Raw genomic sequence first — 17963 nt, 5'->3', positions numbered from 1 at the left:
TTTTGTGGGATATAAATCGATAAAACATTCGTGTGGCACGAAGCGATTGATCAGGTAATGCCCAAAGGGGGGTCCTTGAAACATTCATGCCGTGCTTTTCAATTGGTTTTTTTTTCGAAACGCTTGAAAAAGTCAGAATTCAGAGCGCGGGTACATTGCTCACATCAGATTTCGAAATCGCGTTCAGCTTCTAATTTCGTCAAAGCAAGCTAAGCCACTAGACAATCGCGTGAAGATAAAAAGGAATCAGATCTCGTATTTCCAAGACATATAGCAGAATAATGGCTGCTTGTGGTCTTCTCCTGACTGTTTTGTTGTTAGTCGTGGTGAATGAGGTTTCATCCTCAAATACACGCAAGTCAGGTATAACACTAGATTTGTGTGGTTCTTTACAATCAAGTAAAGAAATAATCATCAACATTGTTGCTCAGAACGACGAAACCAGACAGGCCAAGATCACTGGAGATGGGAATACAAAACAATATAAGGTCCAAATAGACGGGGCAAGTTTACAGCAGGGAAATAAATATCAATTCCAGTCACAACAGAAATCGATCAAGCAAGTGACGGTCACTTCAACCGCCAGTCACATTTGTGTGAATGCTCTTGTCATTGACACAATAATCGTCGTGGACCAGCCAACAGATTTCAAGACCACTTGTCCGACTCCGTCCCCTGATGCTGTCTTAGAGCGTCCCTGCAAACAATTCGGGGTCTCAATTGATGTTTCAAAGCTTTTTGTTTGTCCCGAGCGACTTAAGGACTTGCTTCTTAAGCAAAAAATAGTCACAGCTACCCAAGGATCACAAGCAACAGATGGCGAGCCTCCCACGTATGATATTACGAACGATATGCTCCAAGCATCATCTGCGATTGCTGCGGGCTTAACTGAAGGAGCCGGTACTATTACCGAAGCACGACAAAAATACAGAGAGGCTAGCAAAGCTAAACCCCTGAAAAAACTGGGGACACTTGCAACAACGTTTGAAACAGCTTCGTCGTTTATCAGCGCTATAGCTCCCGTGTTTAGCATCTTCAGCGGAATAGCTTCCATTGCGACAACGTTCCTGACTCCAAATCCTTTTGATGAGCTGGCAAAGTACTTGGACCAAGAGTTCAAACAGATAAACAATCGACTCACAGACATACAGGCCGACATAGCTGACCTGGGCCGCCTAATTGAGGCTAAAGGAGGAGTCTTAGCGATGACAGAGCAACTTAGCGCTATACGGTATACCATTAGAAATTATGGTGTCCTGGTAGATGCAATGTCAAAAAAACCGGTCTGTGGAGCAAGAGAACTATCGAAAATGCCAGAGGTGGAGAGATTCATCAAACAATATGAATACGGTGAGCACTTAACTAACTGCAACGATCAGCTGTATCTTGATTTCAAGCACCTTCTGCATGCTGAAAAGAAGGCTTGTTTACAGTTATCAATTTTGCCTTTCTAAGGAGGTATGGTTACTGACCACGCCCCCTTAGATGGGTTTCGCTCCGTTACAATATAGGTCATATAGGGATGAATGGACACTGAACGATCGCGATCTGAGTAAGAAACAGGAAACTAAGTGAGCGCTTGCAAATTAACTAACGAAGTGACAGATATTTACTATGATTATCGCTAGACGCAAATATGAACGTACCAAACGCCTTGTTGTAAAAGCCATTTAAAAAGCAAAAAAAAAATCAATTTTTTTCAATTAGAGCTAAAGTTTAGTTCTTCTCGTTAATGTGCCAGGATTAAATAAAAATTTGCAGGAAAGCAGAACTATAGCTAACCATATTCCCTTACAGTGGATCTCAGTATATAAGTTAACACCGGGGGGGGGGGGGGGGGTAATACCTATCGGGGGATGCCCGAAAGGAGTACCTATTCCAGGCTTCAGGTATATTAAAAGGTAGATAGTTCACAAGTTAAAGTATAAGAAAGGGTAGGGAAATCGGTTTGTGAGAGGGCCTAAAAAGGCTAACGGACGAGTGAGAAAAAGACAAGAAAACTTTCTGGTTTACTGTGATTTATTCACATTTATTATTCCAGTTCAAAATATTTCTCCATTGATGTTAACTTTGCCAAAGGAAAGATTTACATGGTAGTTTAAATATCTAAGTCGTGTTCTTGTACTAACTAAAGTCACAGAAAAGACTTGGTGTTAGTCAACCAAAAGGGGCGACATCATATAACGGGTCAATAAACGCGTTCCCATGACCCTATAAATAGTACTGCCTCAAAAGGAATGCGTTTTTGAATATCACTGGGAGATAGAAACATGACTCACTTTCAAATGTTTGAAAAAATTCACCAAAAAGGTTGGAACAAAATTGCATTCGTATCGCTTTTTTGAGCTCCAAATATACTGCCCAGCCCCTCCCCAACCTCACATACATACATTTTTCCTTGATTCAAAATTATTCTGAGGTTGGGGAAATAGAACTGCAAGGCATTTCTAAAACGAAAGCACCTCTTCGCACCCTAATGAGCATGCGTGGGTCATGACCATGGTAGGGTCAGATACATTATGCTCCAAAATTTGAGTATTATGCTTTTGAGCGTCACCCTCAAAATAGTAGCATTATGCCGAAAATTATGCTCGAGAAGTAGCACTATGCTCGGGTGATCTTGGTTTTATTTGATGCCCTTTTCCATTCCTGCAGTCAAAAAAATACCTCCATACTAATTCAGAAACACAGCATCTTAGTGCATCATTTGCTGGCAGCCACGATGGATAGAAAACTGGCAAGCCTTGACAGTCTGCAAAATAAGAAGTAGGGACCTTAAGATCCGACGAGGGCGACGGCAATGAAAACGTCACAAGAGCAATAGGTTTAAAAAACAAACCAACAATTTTGCAATTTTGATCTTTTCTTCTAGATTCCGTAGATAATGGTCTCTTGGATCTCTATGGGGTAGAGTTTGGTGAACTGCCAGAAGCAACCTCTCTTCTAAGACCGTACATGCTGGCTTATTGTCACGGCAAGAAGCACCTCGTTCAGAAATTAGCTGACGAGTTAAGCTACTATGGTTATGCAGGTCTGCAATGCCACTTCACGTACCACAGTCTTGCTACTGCGACCAAGTGCTTGAAAAGCGATCTTACAATTGAAGCGGACGATGTTTGGATGACCAAGCTGTACAAATTTGCCAAGAAAGCGAACGCTTTTAGAGAGGCCTCGTTGTCGAAGCCAGGTCGGGCACTAAATTTTGATCTGGAGGACGAGCTTTTGATGAGAATATCACAAGATGAGACAAAGGTTTTGGATTGGTTAAAAAACAGAATCACCAACGCCAACGACTGGCCTTATCAGTGTTTCATGAAAGAGGCTAACGGAAGGGAGCAAAGAAACACGTTGTATTTACTTTATCAAAAAATAAACAGCGCTAAGGATTTTAGTTTGCAAACCGCCGAACAGTTTTTGAGCTCTGAGCCATGGTCTGGTGGCCTGAATGAAGTGAAGTTTGCCTCGAGGGAAGTGTACATTAGAGCACCGACGGAGGTTAAAGCCAAGGGACATCCTTATCGTGAAGGGCAGGGATGTACAAAACCAGCAACGGATATCGGGATATTCGTAAGCTACTGTCCTAATCCTGCTAGCTGTAATGTGAAGAAGAAGGTGTGGGTAGCTTGGAAAAAGTTCCCTATCTGCTTCTACCAAGAAGGAACTTGGTGGCCAGGTCGTTTTATGGGGCTCCGGAAAAAAGAGATATGGATCCCCGAGACAATGCTGAAAAAAGCAGAACGTTTTTAATAGTAAAACATTATCCCTAGTTTCACCACAGGTAACCCAGGCTCTGTGATAGTACCACAGTACGATTCCTCTTACTAAAATTACAGTGTTTGTATGGGGTAAAGTTACAATCCTAAGATCCTTAACTCAAGTCAATTAAAACAATAAAACTTACCCTGCAGTTGGTTGTTCTTAATGCTCACGCAACGTTCCGTGATATGCTCAAATTGCCCCAACACACAATAAAATAGACAAGTTAGGTCGCAAGAGATGAAATCTCAGCTGTCACTGCTCCTTTTCCAACATCATTTTTTCCACGAAATTCGAACTTCAGCAGTAAATAAACACGCTAGGTTAGAAATAGGACTACTCCAGATATGAAATCCGACGAAGCTTTCCCAGTTAGCGAAACAAATCTAGCACACTTAAGGTAGTTAAGTCTGGTTTTCACTAAGGTCATTCCCATCAAATGTTTCGTTTCCCATCGCCCTCCCTCTCGTGAAGGTGGGTCGGTCGGTCGGTCGGGCAAAAAAAAAAAAAAAAAAAAGAAGAAGAATGAACACATGATTGCATATTAAATCTCACGTTTAGTCTGCAAAATATAATCAGATGGTAAAAAATGTATATTAACAGGACTATCAAATGTCTAAAAAGGCTACAAAAACGAAGTATCGATGATATTAAATTTAAGACAATTGGTGTTAATAAGACAAGATCGTGTGCTTGTAAATTAAAGTACTTGCTTCTTTACAAGTGATTCTGGAAGTTTTTTTTTTTACTTCTCCAAAAACATGGGTCAGTCGGGCGATGGGAAACGAAACATTTTATGGGGATGGCCTAACGACGGAGTCGGAGTCATAAGAGCGCTTATGACCTAGTGAAAATCAAAAATCAGAGTCGTAAGCGGAGTAATAAGGGCGACGGAATCGGAGTCAGAAAAATCAGAACGTTTCCATTTCTTCCTACTCCGCCGCTTACGATCTAGTGAAAACCAGATTGTCGGAGTCGGAAGCAGAAGCGGAAGGATAAACCAATCACAATGCACGTTCCCACGCTTTGTGATTGGTTTAGTTCTTCTGCTTCTGCTTCCGACAATCTGGTTTTCACTTGGTGATAAGCGGAACGTAAGAGGAATCGAAACGCTGTTTTCACTAGATCATAAGTTCTACGCTTCTGATTACGACTCCGACGCTAGTGAAAAATAGCCTTTCACCTGCAGAGCAGGCGGTTTTTAACGGAAACTCAGAGGTACACTCTCCTTCTCTCCCTCCTCTATTTTAAACCCACCAACCTCTCCCTTGAAATCAGTTTCTAACTCCCCCAACTCTCTGGTAGTTTCAACGTCTAAGATGGCGGGATAGCATTATTGCTTAAAAAAATCATCTATTGCGCTGCAAAATACAGCTAAATACGCCTACTTTGCAGGCTAAGCAGAGAACCCAAATTTGGCGGATTCGATTTGCGCCGAAGTGATCGAGTCACGGATAAACGCGTGGCGAAGCAAGTTAGGCTTTTACACTGTACAAAATCAAATCCACCCTGGGCTTCCTAATTGACATAATGGAAGTCGACTGGCCCAAAGTACACTGAAAATTAAATTGAACCCTTTCAGCTCCAAAGTGCCAATTTAGCCCTGCAGATCAAAGCCTGCTTCAGCCTTCCTGGAGCCATTTTAGAACAATTTAAGCCAAAACAGCCCCATCAAAAGCCTATTACAGCCTACGCTGGGATTCAATTCAGCCCTTGGGTTCAAATCAGCTCTAGCTAATTAGACTGTATCGGTCCCACAGAAACGGCCCCATTTTTAGGGCCAAGACAGATTTTTCTGGTTTTCTCGAGGGCCTTTGTTCACATTAGCCAATCGCAAATCGCCAAAGCAAATCCCGTGCACGCACTAAAAATAGGCCATTTACGAGTTCCAGAAACCTTCACTTTCAAAACGAGGCTAAGTTCAAAAAATAGGTTTTATTTGCTTGAACCAAAAATCATTTTCACATCATTCCTTCGCACTAAGCTTCACCTTGAAACGGAGGCTTCAGGCTACTCGGATCTGGCCAATTAAAAAGAAAGAAACATATGAGAGCAATCGCCAAATTTTCGCAAATTAAGCAACACGGCCGTCTCTCAGTTTCGTGAGTCGCTGCGCTGTACTCAGTCTCTAGACAGCTAAGTCCAAGGAGCAAGTACTCACCCTCCTCACCCATGACACTTACGACTAGTCAATCACTCCCCCAAGCTCTGCTAGTAGAGTTATGATTATGAGTCAGAGCACTGATTTGGCTGGGTTAGCCCACAGGAAAAATTCATTGACTTTGCACTGCTTTCTGACTTGAAACTCTAATCAAAATGACAAAATCTCCCCTCCCTCCCCCCCCCCCCCGACGTTTGACACAAAACAAGTCAGCCAGCCATCCACAGTTAGGTCTGGGCCTCTGATCTCTGCCGACACCTAGCAAGACGGCAAGCCCCCTGTTTTGTTTCTTTTTTTTCCGGCTACACTGGCTTGAATACGGGCGATTCCCGTGTTCAAGCGAAAACTTAGAGGGCACCTCGGAAAGTTAGTCAAGGTTTTCTGCAGTTGCACAATTTTTGAGGCACGTTCATCGACTGTCACAACAAATCCACTTTACAGTCATGCATGAATATGAACGAGTCTCAAAAATTTTGAAACTACAGAAAACCTTCCGACTGCCCTATGAATGGCCATTGCCTCAGGAAATCCATTCTATATCCAGCGACCGTAACAACAGAAGACAGCAAACCTGACGAGACTTAACGTTGTATTAACTGAACACAGTTTTAAGACCCGCTTCGCGAACCATCCGACTCGAAAGTTCAACGAAGAAGCTATACATATCACAAGCGAATTTACTAGGTAATAAAACAGTGAAGAAAAAAACCGCGAGAAAAAATTCTTCTGTTTGAGTTGATCACAGATCGGTGAAATGTTCGGTATCGTATCGGATTGTCACGGTAATGTTTTTGTTCTTCGCGTTCTAAGCTAACGCCACATGGTCCTGTGCGGGATTTCCTATCAGTCCATCTTCATTCAGCTGAACGTTATTCGGCTCAACAGGTTATTCTGTCAAAGCAAGTAAAAACAAGAAAAACAGTTGGGAGTTATTTTCTCATGAATTTTCTAATTTGTTGGGTGGCAGAGGGCTATCTTCAGGATCCGGGATTTGGCCAAAAATTCAGGGAGGTCACTAATATTTCAAGTTGCTAGGTAAATACAACAAGTTGGCAGGGGATCAAACAGCTAGGGATTTCTTTTGGCTCTATTTTTCTTCTATTTTCCTATGAAAGTAGGCGGGGGAAATCTCCGGCCCCTGCCTCTTAATGACAGCCCTGCCGAAATACAGTGCGGGGTTCGGGAAAACGCAAAAATTGTTGTCGGGATACGAGATTTGACCACTATTCGGGATGCGGGATTCGCCAAAATCTTGGCACGGGATGCGGTATTGGACTCCTCTTCCAGGGGTCAATTCAATAAAACTTTGTCAAGTGTAGCCATTGTTTTAGAGTTCGAGAACAATAGCTACACTTGTAAATTACAGGAGTAAAAGGTTTATTAAATTGACCCCAGGAATGAATGTCCAAAGTCCAAAGTATACAAGTGGAGGGCTGAATGCAATACCTCGCAGGGTTGTCAGTAAGGGCCGGTAGCCGGCCAAAACTGCTGACTAGTCATCCATCCTTAGCCGGCTACTTTCATCTCCTTCTACCACCACATTTATAACTGCCAACAAAAATTAAGCACCGTCGAACAAAATTGTAAAGAATTCGTTTCCCAGTTTCGAATAAAATTTAACGCGTTTTTGAGCAGGTTTAGATCTGCGAAACGTTCGAACCGTGCGATGTCGTGGAATGCCTGGGACATTTCGACGGCATCGTCCCTAGTCTTGCGTGTATTCTGACGAAACAACATGACGTCCGCGGTGGAAAATACCTCTTGAAAACCCCTGCAATCGCCATTTCCGAGACTCTAAATTTCAAAATGTCCCTAGATGCCTCGGCCCTCAAGAACTGTACCTTTGGTGCGAGTTCCAAAGCCGCCTACTATTCATTATCAGACTGCTACTTAAAACTTTTTGACAGCCCTGCATTTAGTACCTTTGATTCATCGCTGCTGCTCCATTGAGCAGAGAGTTGATGAAACTGAAAAGACTGAACAAGTGAAGTGTAATACGTTCACGAAGGGGCGTACCTGACTGTAAGCCAAGCACGGGATTAAAAAGGTTTTTTGGTAAATTTTATTCTCACACTTATTTTGACGATGTCAGTGTCGACAGCAACTCCGGAACGATCATTTAGTTGTATGTGAAGGATCAAGACGTACTTGCGCTCTACTATGCCAGCAGAGAAGCTCTCTGGGCTCGCGCTCATAGTTCTACATGCGTACATGGACAAGAGTATCGACACAGACAAGGTGGTCTGGGAGTTCTGCGCCAGGAAACTCCGCAGATTGGCATTTGAATTCTAAACAAATGTACACAAAACTTTCCTCGGCTTTACATTTTAGAATGCCACGCTAACACAGCTTTGTCTTTCTGTTCATTATATTGTATAGAAGTAGGGAAATACAAAAATTATGTAAAGTGATTGTAACTTAAAGGTCCAACTAAAGTTACTTTACAACCTGTAAAATCCGCCTCTTGTACGGATGTAAATTAATAAGCGTATCCAGCAACATTTTGGTAGCGGGCTTAAAGCTGGAAAATGCCCAGGAACGCCCCTTCGTTCATGTATATCCTGGAAAAAAACTGGCACATTTCATTTCGTACCTTAAGGAATGTAGAGACCATCTTTTCAGTAAATCCATCGATCAGTTTCAACTCATGCACCTAAAAATATGAAGAGTACAGAAGTGGTAAGAGCCGCGGAGCTAGGGTTAAGTTCCATGAAGACCTTCAGATTTGAGGACGAGATTTGACTGAGAGTTTTTTTCAAATTATTCTCAAAAAAATAGACACTCCGGAAAGCTTCATTGTACTTTTTTCACCCATAAATGTTAGACCTGTTTTCTTTATTGAAGGAGGTTAAGCGATCTCCAGATCGTATAAAAACGATAATTTTTCTAACATCTGATAACTTGTTTCCGCCTTCCGGGAAATAAATTTGTAAATTGTCTCGGCATCTCGCTAAACGGAATGGGAGATGGAATTGACGAAGTCCTCGAGATTTAACTCTTAAACGGAGACGGAGTCCTCGAGCTTGACATATTTTGAAGAGAAAAAAAACTCACGACGCTCAACAGTCTACATGCACTTGTTAATGCGCCAAAATAAAGGAAAGATAAAGCTGTCAAACAATGCCTGTCCTGATTGGTTAATTGTTTATCTACAATCCTGACCAAAAGCTTTTGGGACACCTCCCCTTTTTCACGTGTATTTCTATGGAATTTACAGGTAACCTGCGATACACACTCATAAACACAAATGTCTTCTTAAACAAGTACTCTAGGGCACGGCATTCGTGGAAAGCGACTTTTTATTTAATATTTTTTATAATGTAGATAGTGCCATCCGTCCGTCCGTCCGCCCGCCCGCTCACTCACCCACCCAACCCTCCATCCTTCCAGATTTTCCCCCAGCCCCCCTGAGCAAAGTTGAGGTCCTTAGCGTATGCAAAATATGTAAAAAGTGTTTGACTTGTAACACCCAACACTGTCCAGGGAGGGAAATACATTTTCCTCACCCGAACCACAAAGTGTCCCAAACGGATTGTAGCTCAGCTCAAGAGCACTTCGCAGTGCTCTTGAGTTGAGCTGCGGTTCTTTTGAAGTTTAAACAACTCCGCCTTCTTTATTAAGCAAACAAGCAATGCCAAGTTTGGTCGGTCACATTTGTAACAAGCTAGGAATTTGCTAGATAAACAAAAAATGACCAAGCAAGCACGATTCTAGCCCGAGTGTGACCAAGGGGTTAGTATTGAGAAAGTTCTTGTTGTCCTCGTTTTAGAATCTAAAGGTCTTTAATCTCTCTAGGCAGCCAACTTCGTGAGATGAAAAAGGCAACATATTTAAGGAACAGCAAATATTTTCTAATTATTGTCTTTTATCAGTCAGGGCTCGAACTTAACTTTTGAACTTAATAGTCAAATGGCTAGTACATGCTTGGGCTTTACTAGCCAAAAACGTGTTTCTACTAGTCTAGGCACTTCTGTACAGCACAAAATAAAATGAAAAAATGTCAAAAATCCTGTTATTATCAAGGGTTAATAAAAGCTGCATATCCACGACAATCACGCGTGGACTGTGATCGTAGATTAGCATTTCAAGATGGCGGACATTTGTTTTTTGGCTAGCTTTGCATCATGGGTACGGCTTGGCCCATGCTCCCTAGTCGTACAAAATTTCAAGATGGCAGCGAATAAACGCAAAACTGAAAGCCGAATTAACAAATATTATTCTTACGTAGAATTACTTTGCTTTCTTTTATTCATGCCAGTTGTTAATGGGGGAATGAAATAAGAGGTTACTAGAAGGTGCGGATCAACTGGGAAAATGTTGAAAACATTTCAAGGCTTATGTTGTTTATAGGGGCGAAAATTAACTAGCCAAAATGGCTAGTAAATGAGCTAAATCCACTATCCAAAAATCAAAATCTACTGGTATTTGGCTAGTAGACCACTGCCAAGTTCGAGCCCTGATCAGCACATGGCTGTTTGATCAAACATCACCCTCCGATGATGAAGGGAAAAGCCGGGCAGGAGATTACGAACTGTACAAATTTTGAAGTTTGAGTTGACGAACCAAATGCCACAGATCGATGGAGTCCATAGTGGGTCTTTGAGCTCTTCAGTACTAACTTCAATAAATCTTGTGAACTAATTTTAAGTTAAAATCGGTGCATCTGGAAACTCCCTGGATACCTTCTTTTTTAGCAATTGTTCATTCAGGCAATCTCTTTATCGAACCTTTGAAATGCACCATAATATGCAAAAGCAAGTGGCTCTCGCCTGGTCAGCCTAAACAGGTTCTTACATAAAAAAACATTGTAGAGCTCCAAGAGTATTTAGTGGTATTTAGTGGTATTTTTTATGTAAAATCTACACACCAAATTAGTATTTATGTAAAAATAACTGTAGGAAGAACTGGACCACAAGAATTTTGAAATCCTACTTCGGAACGTAACATACATGTATTGTAAAGCCATAAAATAATTGGCCAAGTGTACGGAATATTTCAATAGATTTCAGAAAATAACCCGTTTCAAATTTTAGGCTAAACAGGTTCTTGTATAGAGTGGGCTTAAGTGGTAAATTTTAGCCTAACAGGTTCTTACTCGCAGGTTTTCACTGCATTTGTTTACCTGTTGAAAAGGCCCATGAAGTGTTCTCCAGTCTACAATCAGTCGCGCACGTTTTTCGCCAACACCTTGGAGCTTCTTAAGTTCCTTGATTGTTCCGTTGTTTAATACCGACAACAACTCTTTCCCTATCAAAACAATTAGATTGCGTTGGTGTATAATCCTGGATTACAGATTCTTAGATTCGTTAGACAAAAGTAACCACATTAGTACACAGAGGGCGTTATTTACCCCAGCGCGAGAGAGGAACAGTCGGGGGACAAAGAAAGAAGTATATAGCATCTATTGTACAGGCTACTGCGAAAGAAATGAAAAATTGCAAAAACGGATTCGTTAACCGCCGAGAACGTGGCGGAACTCAAATCTTAAGAAAAAAAAACGGTAACCATTTGTAGTTTTTTTGGATCCGTGCAGGTCAAGAAAAATTCAGACCCGAATTTGGTTCTTCCTTAAGAAACAGCAACCTTTTGTAACAGGTAATACATTAAAGAATGAAATTAAGGGGATATCTGTAGGAAATTACTCGAATTTTTAAGTCGTAATCATCTTGGAATTTTAAGGGTCGCGATTTTACTTGTCAAGAAAATTATTAACCCAGGAGTTTACGCTAGCATGCAAACGCAGACGAATTTCCGGTCGTCGCTTTTCTTCACCCGAAAAGTAAGACCGGAAATACGTCTGCGTTCGCAGGCTAGAGTTTACACAGGCTTGTTGTTTCTCTCAACCATTACTATAAACACTTTCCCATCCAGACTATCCCTGGGGGTCACTGCACCGAAAGGGGTAATCCCACGAAATGTCCCTAACACGCAGCACAACATATTTTGCACTAAACAAGCCCAGCAGGACAAGAACAGAACTTCATGACTAATAGTATGATCGGTAAAATTTAGGTTAATCTGTTTCTTACGATGTGTTTCCTGAAGATGAGGGTTTATCTTGACGTTAAAATTTTCTATCAGAGTGGCTTTCTGTAGAAAGACAGAAAAAAGTGCAAAAACGTTATCACTGACGGTAAGGAACAGGATACTTATACTAGAGGCAGGTCTCAAACTTAAATCACCGGGTCTGTTCTGACAGGACTGCCTGTGAACGACCCTTCTATCAGCTGCTTTCCATGAAAGAACAGCGGAACCGAGAGCCTTCCTTTCGGTTGCACAACGCAAAACAGCAATTATCGATGTTTAAAAATGTGACAAAACTTCAATTTCTGTCAAACTTGGCTTTCCTGACAAAATTACTAAAAATTGAGGCGTTTTTATAATCGGTTCATTAGGGACGACGGCAACGAGGACGTCAAAGGGTTTAATTAAGAAAACAACATCTCTACTCGCTGCACGACTGGGACTTCAAATCGCCTAGTTTTTGCGTTTTATTAGACTGTTCCGGCAGACTCCTATTTTTCCATAAGATCGCCGGGATCGAGCGCTTAGCATTACAGGCGGCCATTTTGGTTTCAAATGTACCGAAGTGTGAGTGAGGCGTCGGGGCTTTATCGAGGTGGGGGAGGGAGGAATGGCCTCCCGTAACGGTACGCGCTTGATTTCGACCATCTTACGGAAAAATAGGGGACTGTGAACAATCCAGCGGTTATGGAGAAGGTTAACAAATGACGACCAATTTCCCTTTCTATTTCTGAACCTGGATATGACTCTTTGAAATCTAATTTCGTGAGAGTTCAAAGATACCGTTTTCTTACCGTTTTCAATGACTATTGCGTTTTTGTGCAGACAGGCAAAAACAATTCAAAAAGTTTTTGGGACCTCAGTCAAGGTCAACCTAATTTCTAGCTTAGCAACCCACCTGCTTTCTTGCTGGTGGTGAGATGATTATACAATCAGGCGAGTCACATACATCTGATCTATTAACTTCTTTAAAAGGAAAACGACCTGCCCTTTGTTGGCCGGAGTTTTGTTGGGAAGGTGTAGTCGGCCGTGTGGTACTAGTCTCTGTTGATAAAGATCAACAAATATTATTAATTTAAATAGATTTGTTCACACTGGAAAGTAATATTGCCGGCTTTTTCGTTATGTTGCGGAAACTATTGTTGGTTCGTTTTTTTTAATCTTTTGAATGACGTCATTTGGTGATGGTACCTGTCCGCAACCATGCAATGCTCACCCTCTAGCTATGTAACGCAGGGCTTTCATTAGAAGCCGGCTACCGCCGGAGCTCCGGCGGCTGCGAGTCATCGAGTCACCGGCTACTTAGCCATGTTTGTCAGCAAATACTTCAAAAATATAACTCTTAAAATGTTTACAGCCTACCCATTTTTCAGTTGAAATAAATCTGATAAAATATAGCGCACTCTTGCCTTGAGAGTTTTGGAATAAAGCATATATCAACACGATTTCTTTACCGCGACGGATCGCAACTGATTGAGGAACGCTCAGCCATTTTCAGCGGTATCATAATGAAATTTAGCCTCGTTCCCAAACAATTACCACGTGGTTGGTTGAACAAAGATGGCGGCCAAGTGTAGCCTCGGACAAAGTGAATTGTTTTCATTCTTTAAAGAAACCACGAACCGGAACAGGTATTTTGAATAAATTTTGACTTTGCAATTTTCAAAACGGTCAACAAAGCTAGAATTAGAACTGTCAGAAACAGTACTGAAATTGTCAAAGTATAAATTACTACTGAACTAGTGGCCAGTGTAATCATCAAAATTATTTAAGGAGGAAGAAGTTTGTCAAGATTTTGATGAAGAAATTAGCTATACTTTCAGTTGAATGACAGCATCTTCTCATAGCTTTACGACCACACTGGCTATATATCATGATGTTTGGTGTAAATTTAAAGGTTGGGGTTGCAGCTTGGGCCTTGGTAAGTCACGTGGCAAGCACTCCTGCCAAACTCAATTACCTTACATGTTCACAAAAGCTCTTGAAAAACACACAGAAATCTTCCAATTAAAGGGTTAATGGTATGCATCATTAACTTTACTTTCTCATGCCAGGAATGCTGGAAATCGCATTTCCGAGCTTCTAAATTTCAAAATTTTCTGGGGGAGCATGCCCCCAGACCCCCCAAGAAAAGGTGGCCTTCGGCCACCTAAACATTCACAGCCGCCTACTATTATATGGGCAGACGCCTACTTCAAATCTTATTGAAAGCCCTGTGTAACGGGGTGACGATGAAATCACCAAAGGATTAGAAGCCCCGTGTAGTTGAAAGCCATTTATTTGGAAGCAAATCCGCACCCACACTGTGAACTAAAGACAATAACGCTAGGAAAGTTCGTACATTTCCTTGTTCACTATAATCTCAAAGCATTTCGCTCTTACATTTCTCGTTATTCTTATTGCGGTAGTGCGCTTGGCAGCAAGAAGATTCTAAATAAAAATTTTACAATTATATCATTTAAATATGCTCACCTTTAGGTAAGTCGCCCTTACTACTCCGGGATTTTGTTTGTGAATCAGCATGCTCAAGGGCGAGTCTTTCCAAGACAGCCAAGCGCTCCTGTAACTTCTGCTGTTCTGCCCTAAGAGGGCTGAGAAAAAAACCAACTTGGCTTTACGTTGAGGAGAGAGTTGATGTCAAACATTAATTACTTAAAAAGGGGATCGCCCCTGCCTCGAAAATTTTACGAGCGCAAGAACTAAATACACTCTGATCACCCAGAGCGAACAACCAGAAATTAATTGACTTGAACTCCGATCTACATTTGATTTAGGCTGTGTTCACCCTATATAGAGTGTTTTCACTCACGTGGCCAGCATCTATGCAAATTTATTGAAACAAAAGAAAGCGTTTGCATAAGAAAGGAGTTCAACTCCCACAGGACTGGTTTGGGACACCAACATGGCCGCCGTGACGTCATGTGAAAACACTCTATAGGATTGCTTTTGCGCCGAATCAAAAACCATACTGGATATGGCTTCTGTTCACACATAAGAAGCGTGATTTCGGTGTGATTTCTGTAACGGAACGAAGCTGCGCCCGCGCTGATCTCGAAAGTGGAGCGTCATATATCGGATAGGTGTTCACTGGACACCTTATGATACCTACACAAACAAATTTCTTTTATGATAGTGAGCACAGACTACAGTGATTAGGATTAAGCAATGACTATATCATTAGGGTTATGCTCTGAGGATAGTGATTAGGGTAACACACTAACTCGAAACGGTTAGTTGTTGCTATATAGCTGCAAATCGAATCATCCCTTAGCGCAATTCTGCAATGAATAATGAAACAAAGTCTCAGGTGACTCACCTCAGAATTCCAGCTGGTAAATTGACTTGCTGAGGGGCACTAACCGCTGTTATGACGGCACGGAGAGGCTACAAATTAGGAACAACAGCACCAATATTAAAGTCAATTTGCTGTCTGAAATTTCGGTGAACAGCGGCTAAAAATATGAAATCAAATCGTCCGAAATTGTTTGAATGTCCTATAAATGGAAAATGTGGCAACAATTGGCCAAAGCAGAAAATACCATACTATTCTTTAGATTTCGGTTTGAGTGGTGCTTCATGTAAAGCCAACTATTGCAATATCTTTTGTTTTTTACACGATTTATACGAGTAGTATCAACTTTTCCTTTATTAGAGACCTTTAAATTAGAGGACGAGGACGACTACGAGAACGAGATTTGACTTAAATTTTTATCGCGTATTCTCAAAGTAAAGACTCGCCAGAAAGCTTCATTTTACCATTTTTCAGTAGAAAAGTTACCACTGTTACCTTTAGTGAAGGATGTTAAGCCCTCTCCCGATCGCAAAATGATCAAACTTCTTACATTTGACAACTTGTTTCCGCCACTTTGACATTCTCGCTAAAACTGGTAGTAGAATGACGACGGCTACCACATTTTCCCGCAAAAATGACGCTGGTTCACGCGCGCGCACTCCTTATTATTGACAATTTCGTACTCGTTGTCGTACTCGTCTTAGAATCTAAAGGTCTCTATTTGCATACACTGTAAGTGCAGTTCAGTAGACCTTGTCACGGTTTTCGACGCCATCTTGACGAGTAGGCAAACGCGTGAGAAATTACATTACATTGTATGAGAATCTAATGTCGAAAAATTTTCGTAGAACAGCTGTTCTGAAAAAATATGATTTGTAAACCAAAGCTTCACTCCTAAGGATTCTCCCGAAAAAATTTGTGGGCGTTACATGCACTAGAAGACCTAGAACCACTTTTTAAAATTTTCTATACATTTGTCTGTACGAAAGTCCCGGGAAAATTACAGACAAATATATGGAAAATCTAAAGAAAGCCTCTGGAGAAATTTAAGCACAGGTACGCCACCAATTTTTTTTAGGACAATCCTATGCTTTGTAGCTTTAGTTTACAATTGATAGTTTTTTTCAGAACAGCCATTTTACGGAAATTATTCGACATTAGATTCTCATACAAACACTGTAATTTCTCACACGGTTGCCTACTCGTCAAGATGGTGTCGAAAACCGTGACAAGGTCTATAATATAGCATTTTCCGCTTTTGGCCAATAGCAGATACAGATGCAAACATCATTTGTATTTTAAAACATCTTCAATAACCTGCAAAAAAGCTCTCTGGAACGCGCGAGGAAGATCCAAAACTGCGAGGGGTGACATCTCACGATAATACTCCAAATGTTACCTAGTCCCTAGGCCTCATTATTATGCGCGGCCGATGCGTTTCGGGTCACGTGGTCCGAGAAAGTTTTTGAGGTTGTCTCCCGGCCGTTCGTCTCGGATACGTCACCGAAATGCATTGACCGAGAGGGCCTGAAAAGACGCCGTACAGGAACTAGCCAACTCCAAATGGAAAACCTGCTCGCAAGCTATTAATCAGTTCCTGACAGGGTTACTATTGATCAGAATCAACCAATTTACTGATTATTCCACGACTTTTAACGATTTTCACAGACCAAATTTATTTCAGTATCTTTCACTTCAAGGTCCAGTTTACATGAGGAAAACTTGTCCTAGGTGGAAGGGTCCTTCGCCTACCCGAGTTACCCTGGGCGAACCACTTTTCATACATCTCGGCTAGAGGGTTGACCCGCATGGCCTTTCACGGTAGCAACAACTTTTATCCCCCAGCCGGGGGGATTCAGTCAAAGCAAGACAACCAATGTATGCCAGAGCATGCTTTATGTACTTTACGCCACGAATTCTAGATTTTGGGACGGGGATTGAAGAAATGAAGGCGATCAACTACTGAATGATGTTCGGTGTGAAATATCTGTTTGTAATCTCCACAAAACCCTGAGAACAAAATTTTGTTGGCTTATCACTGGGTTTTCTCTACCTTGTATGTTTAGTTTCATCAAGGTTTTCTAGCGAGCAAGGCGGGAAAATCCTTGGAGCGAGGGTACTTCTGGGAATTCTGCCGGGCTATGCATTCTAAGGAAAAATAACTTTTTCGAGAGAACGCACCTTTGAAAGGTCTTGTGATGCTTTACTATCATCTGACTTCAGACGCTTAGCCTACAAGAAAAATAAAATAGATGATGAATACTGGTGTTAAGCCACCGTGTTACATAGTTTTTTCCAACAAGCTTCAACGTTTTCCTTTGTAAAATATCGCTTCCGTGCAAAGATCCGTTTCATAAAACATTTTTTAAAACGAGATTACCTGTCTCTGCGCCATAGACTCTGAGGCGGGTCTTTTAAACGCCATGGACTTGTCTAAAAAAATGAAACAAAACATTAGCATCATACAGTAAAATGTAAACCCTGTGGTCTCATTTTAGATCTTCCCCTGGGCGCTTCTAAAAGCGCCGCACTTACGCACCGCGCTATTTTTACTTACAAGTATGTTAATGGTCTTTTTATGCACTTGTGTCCGATTTTGTTCAATAGCAGTTTTTTATTTTCAATACTAGATGTATAAGGGTTATGTCAAAGCTATCTACAAGTCCGAACTTTGTAATTTTAACAGTGTTCTCCTCATTTTATATTCGCTGGACGACTTAATCTTTATAA

General features: G+C 41.4%; 2 protein-coding genes across 3 annotated transcripts in view; one reads left to right on the top strand and one right to left on the bottom strand.

Moving 5' to 3' along the window:
- The first annotated feature begins 159 nt into the window (after nt 1-159).
- Nucleotides 160-3813, top strand: LOC140952592 (uncharacterized). The gene is made up of 2 exons (XM_073402020.1): nt 160-1350; nt 2873-3813. The coding sequence occupies exons 1-2, from the start codon at nt 282-284 to the stop codon at nt 3745-3747; spliced, it is 1944 nt and encodes a 647-aa protein (XP_073258121.1). The 5' UTR covers nt 160-281; the 3' UTR covers nt 3748-3813.
- Nucleotides 3814-6145: 2332 nt separating this feature from the next.
- Nucleotides 6146-17963, bottom strand: part of LOC140952033 (kinesin-like protein KIF22-B) — a 31833-nt gene continuing 20015 nt past the window's right edge. The window contains exons 10-18 of one of the 2 annotated variants that reach the window (XM_073401434.1): nt 17614-17666; nt 17415-17465; nt 15258-15325; nt 14414-14532; nt 12840-12985; nt 11947-12007; nt 11040-11164; nt 8511-8570; nt 6146-6808 (exon numbers count right to left, since the gene is read on the bottom strand). In XM_073401434.1, coding sequence (XP_073257535.1) covers nt 6776-6808; nt 8511-8570; nt 11040-11164; nt 11947-12007; nt 12840-12985; nt 14414-14532; nt 15258-15325; nt 17415-17465; nt 17614-17666 — 716 coding nt within the window. In that variant the 3' untranslated portion in view covers nt 6146-6775. The remainder of the gene's footprint in view (nt 6809-8510; nt 8571-11039; nt 11165-11946; nt 12008-12839; nt 12986-14413; nt 14533-15257; nt 15326-17414; nt 17466-17613; nt 17667-17963) is intronic. The other variant, XM_073401433.1, reaches the window with a different exon arrangement.

Source organism: Porites lutea, chromosome 11 (assembly GCF_958299795.1).
Source record: "Porites lutea chromosome 11, jaPorLute2.1, whole genome shotgun sequence".
Classification (NCBI taxonomy): Eukaryota; Metazoa; Cnidaria; class Anthozoa; order Scleractinia; family Poritidae; genus Porites; species Porites lutea.
The sequence above is the reverse complement of the archived record's forward strand: the minus strand, read 5'-3'. Positions and strand labels throughout refer to the sequence as shown.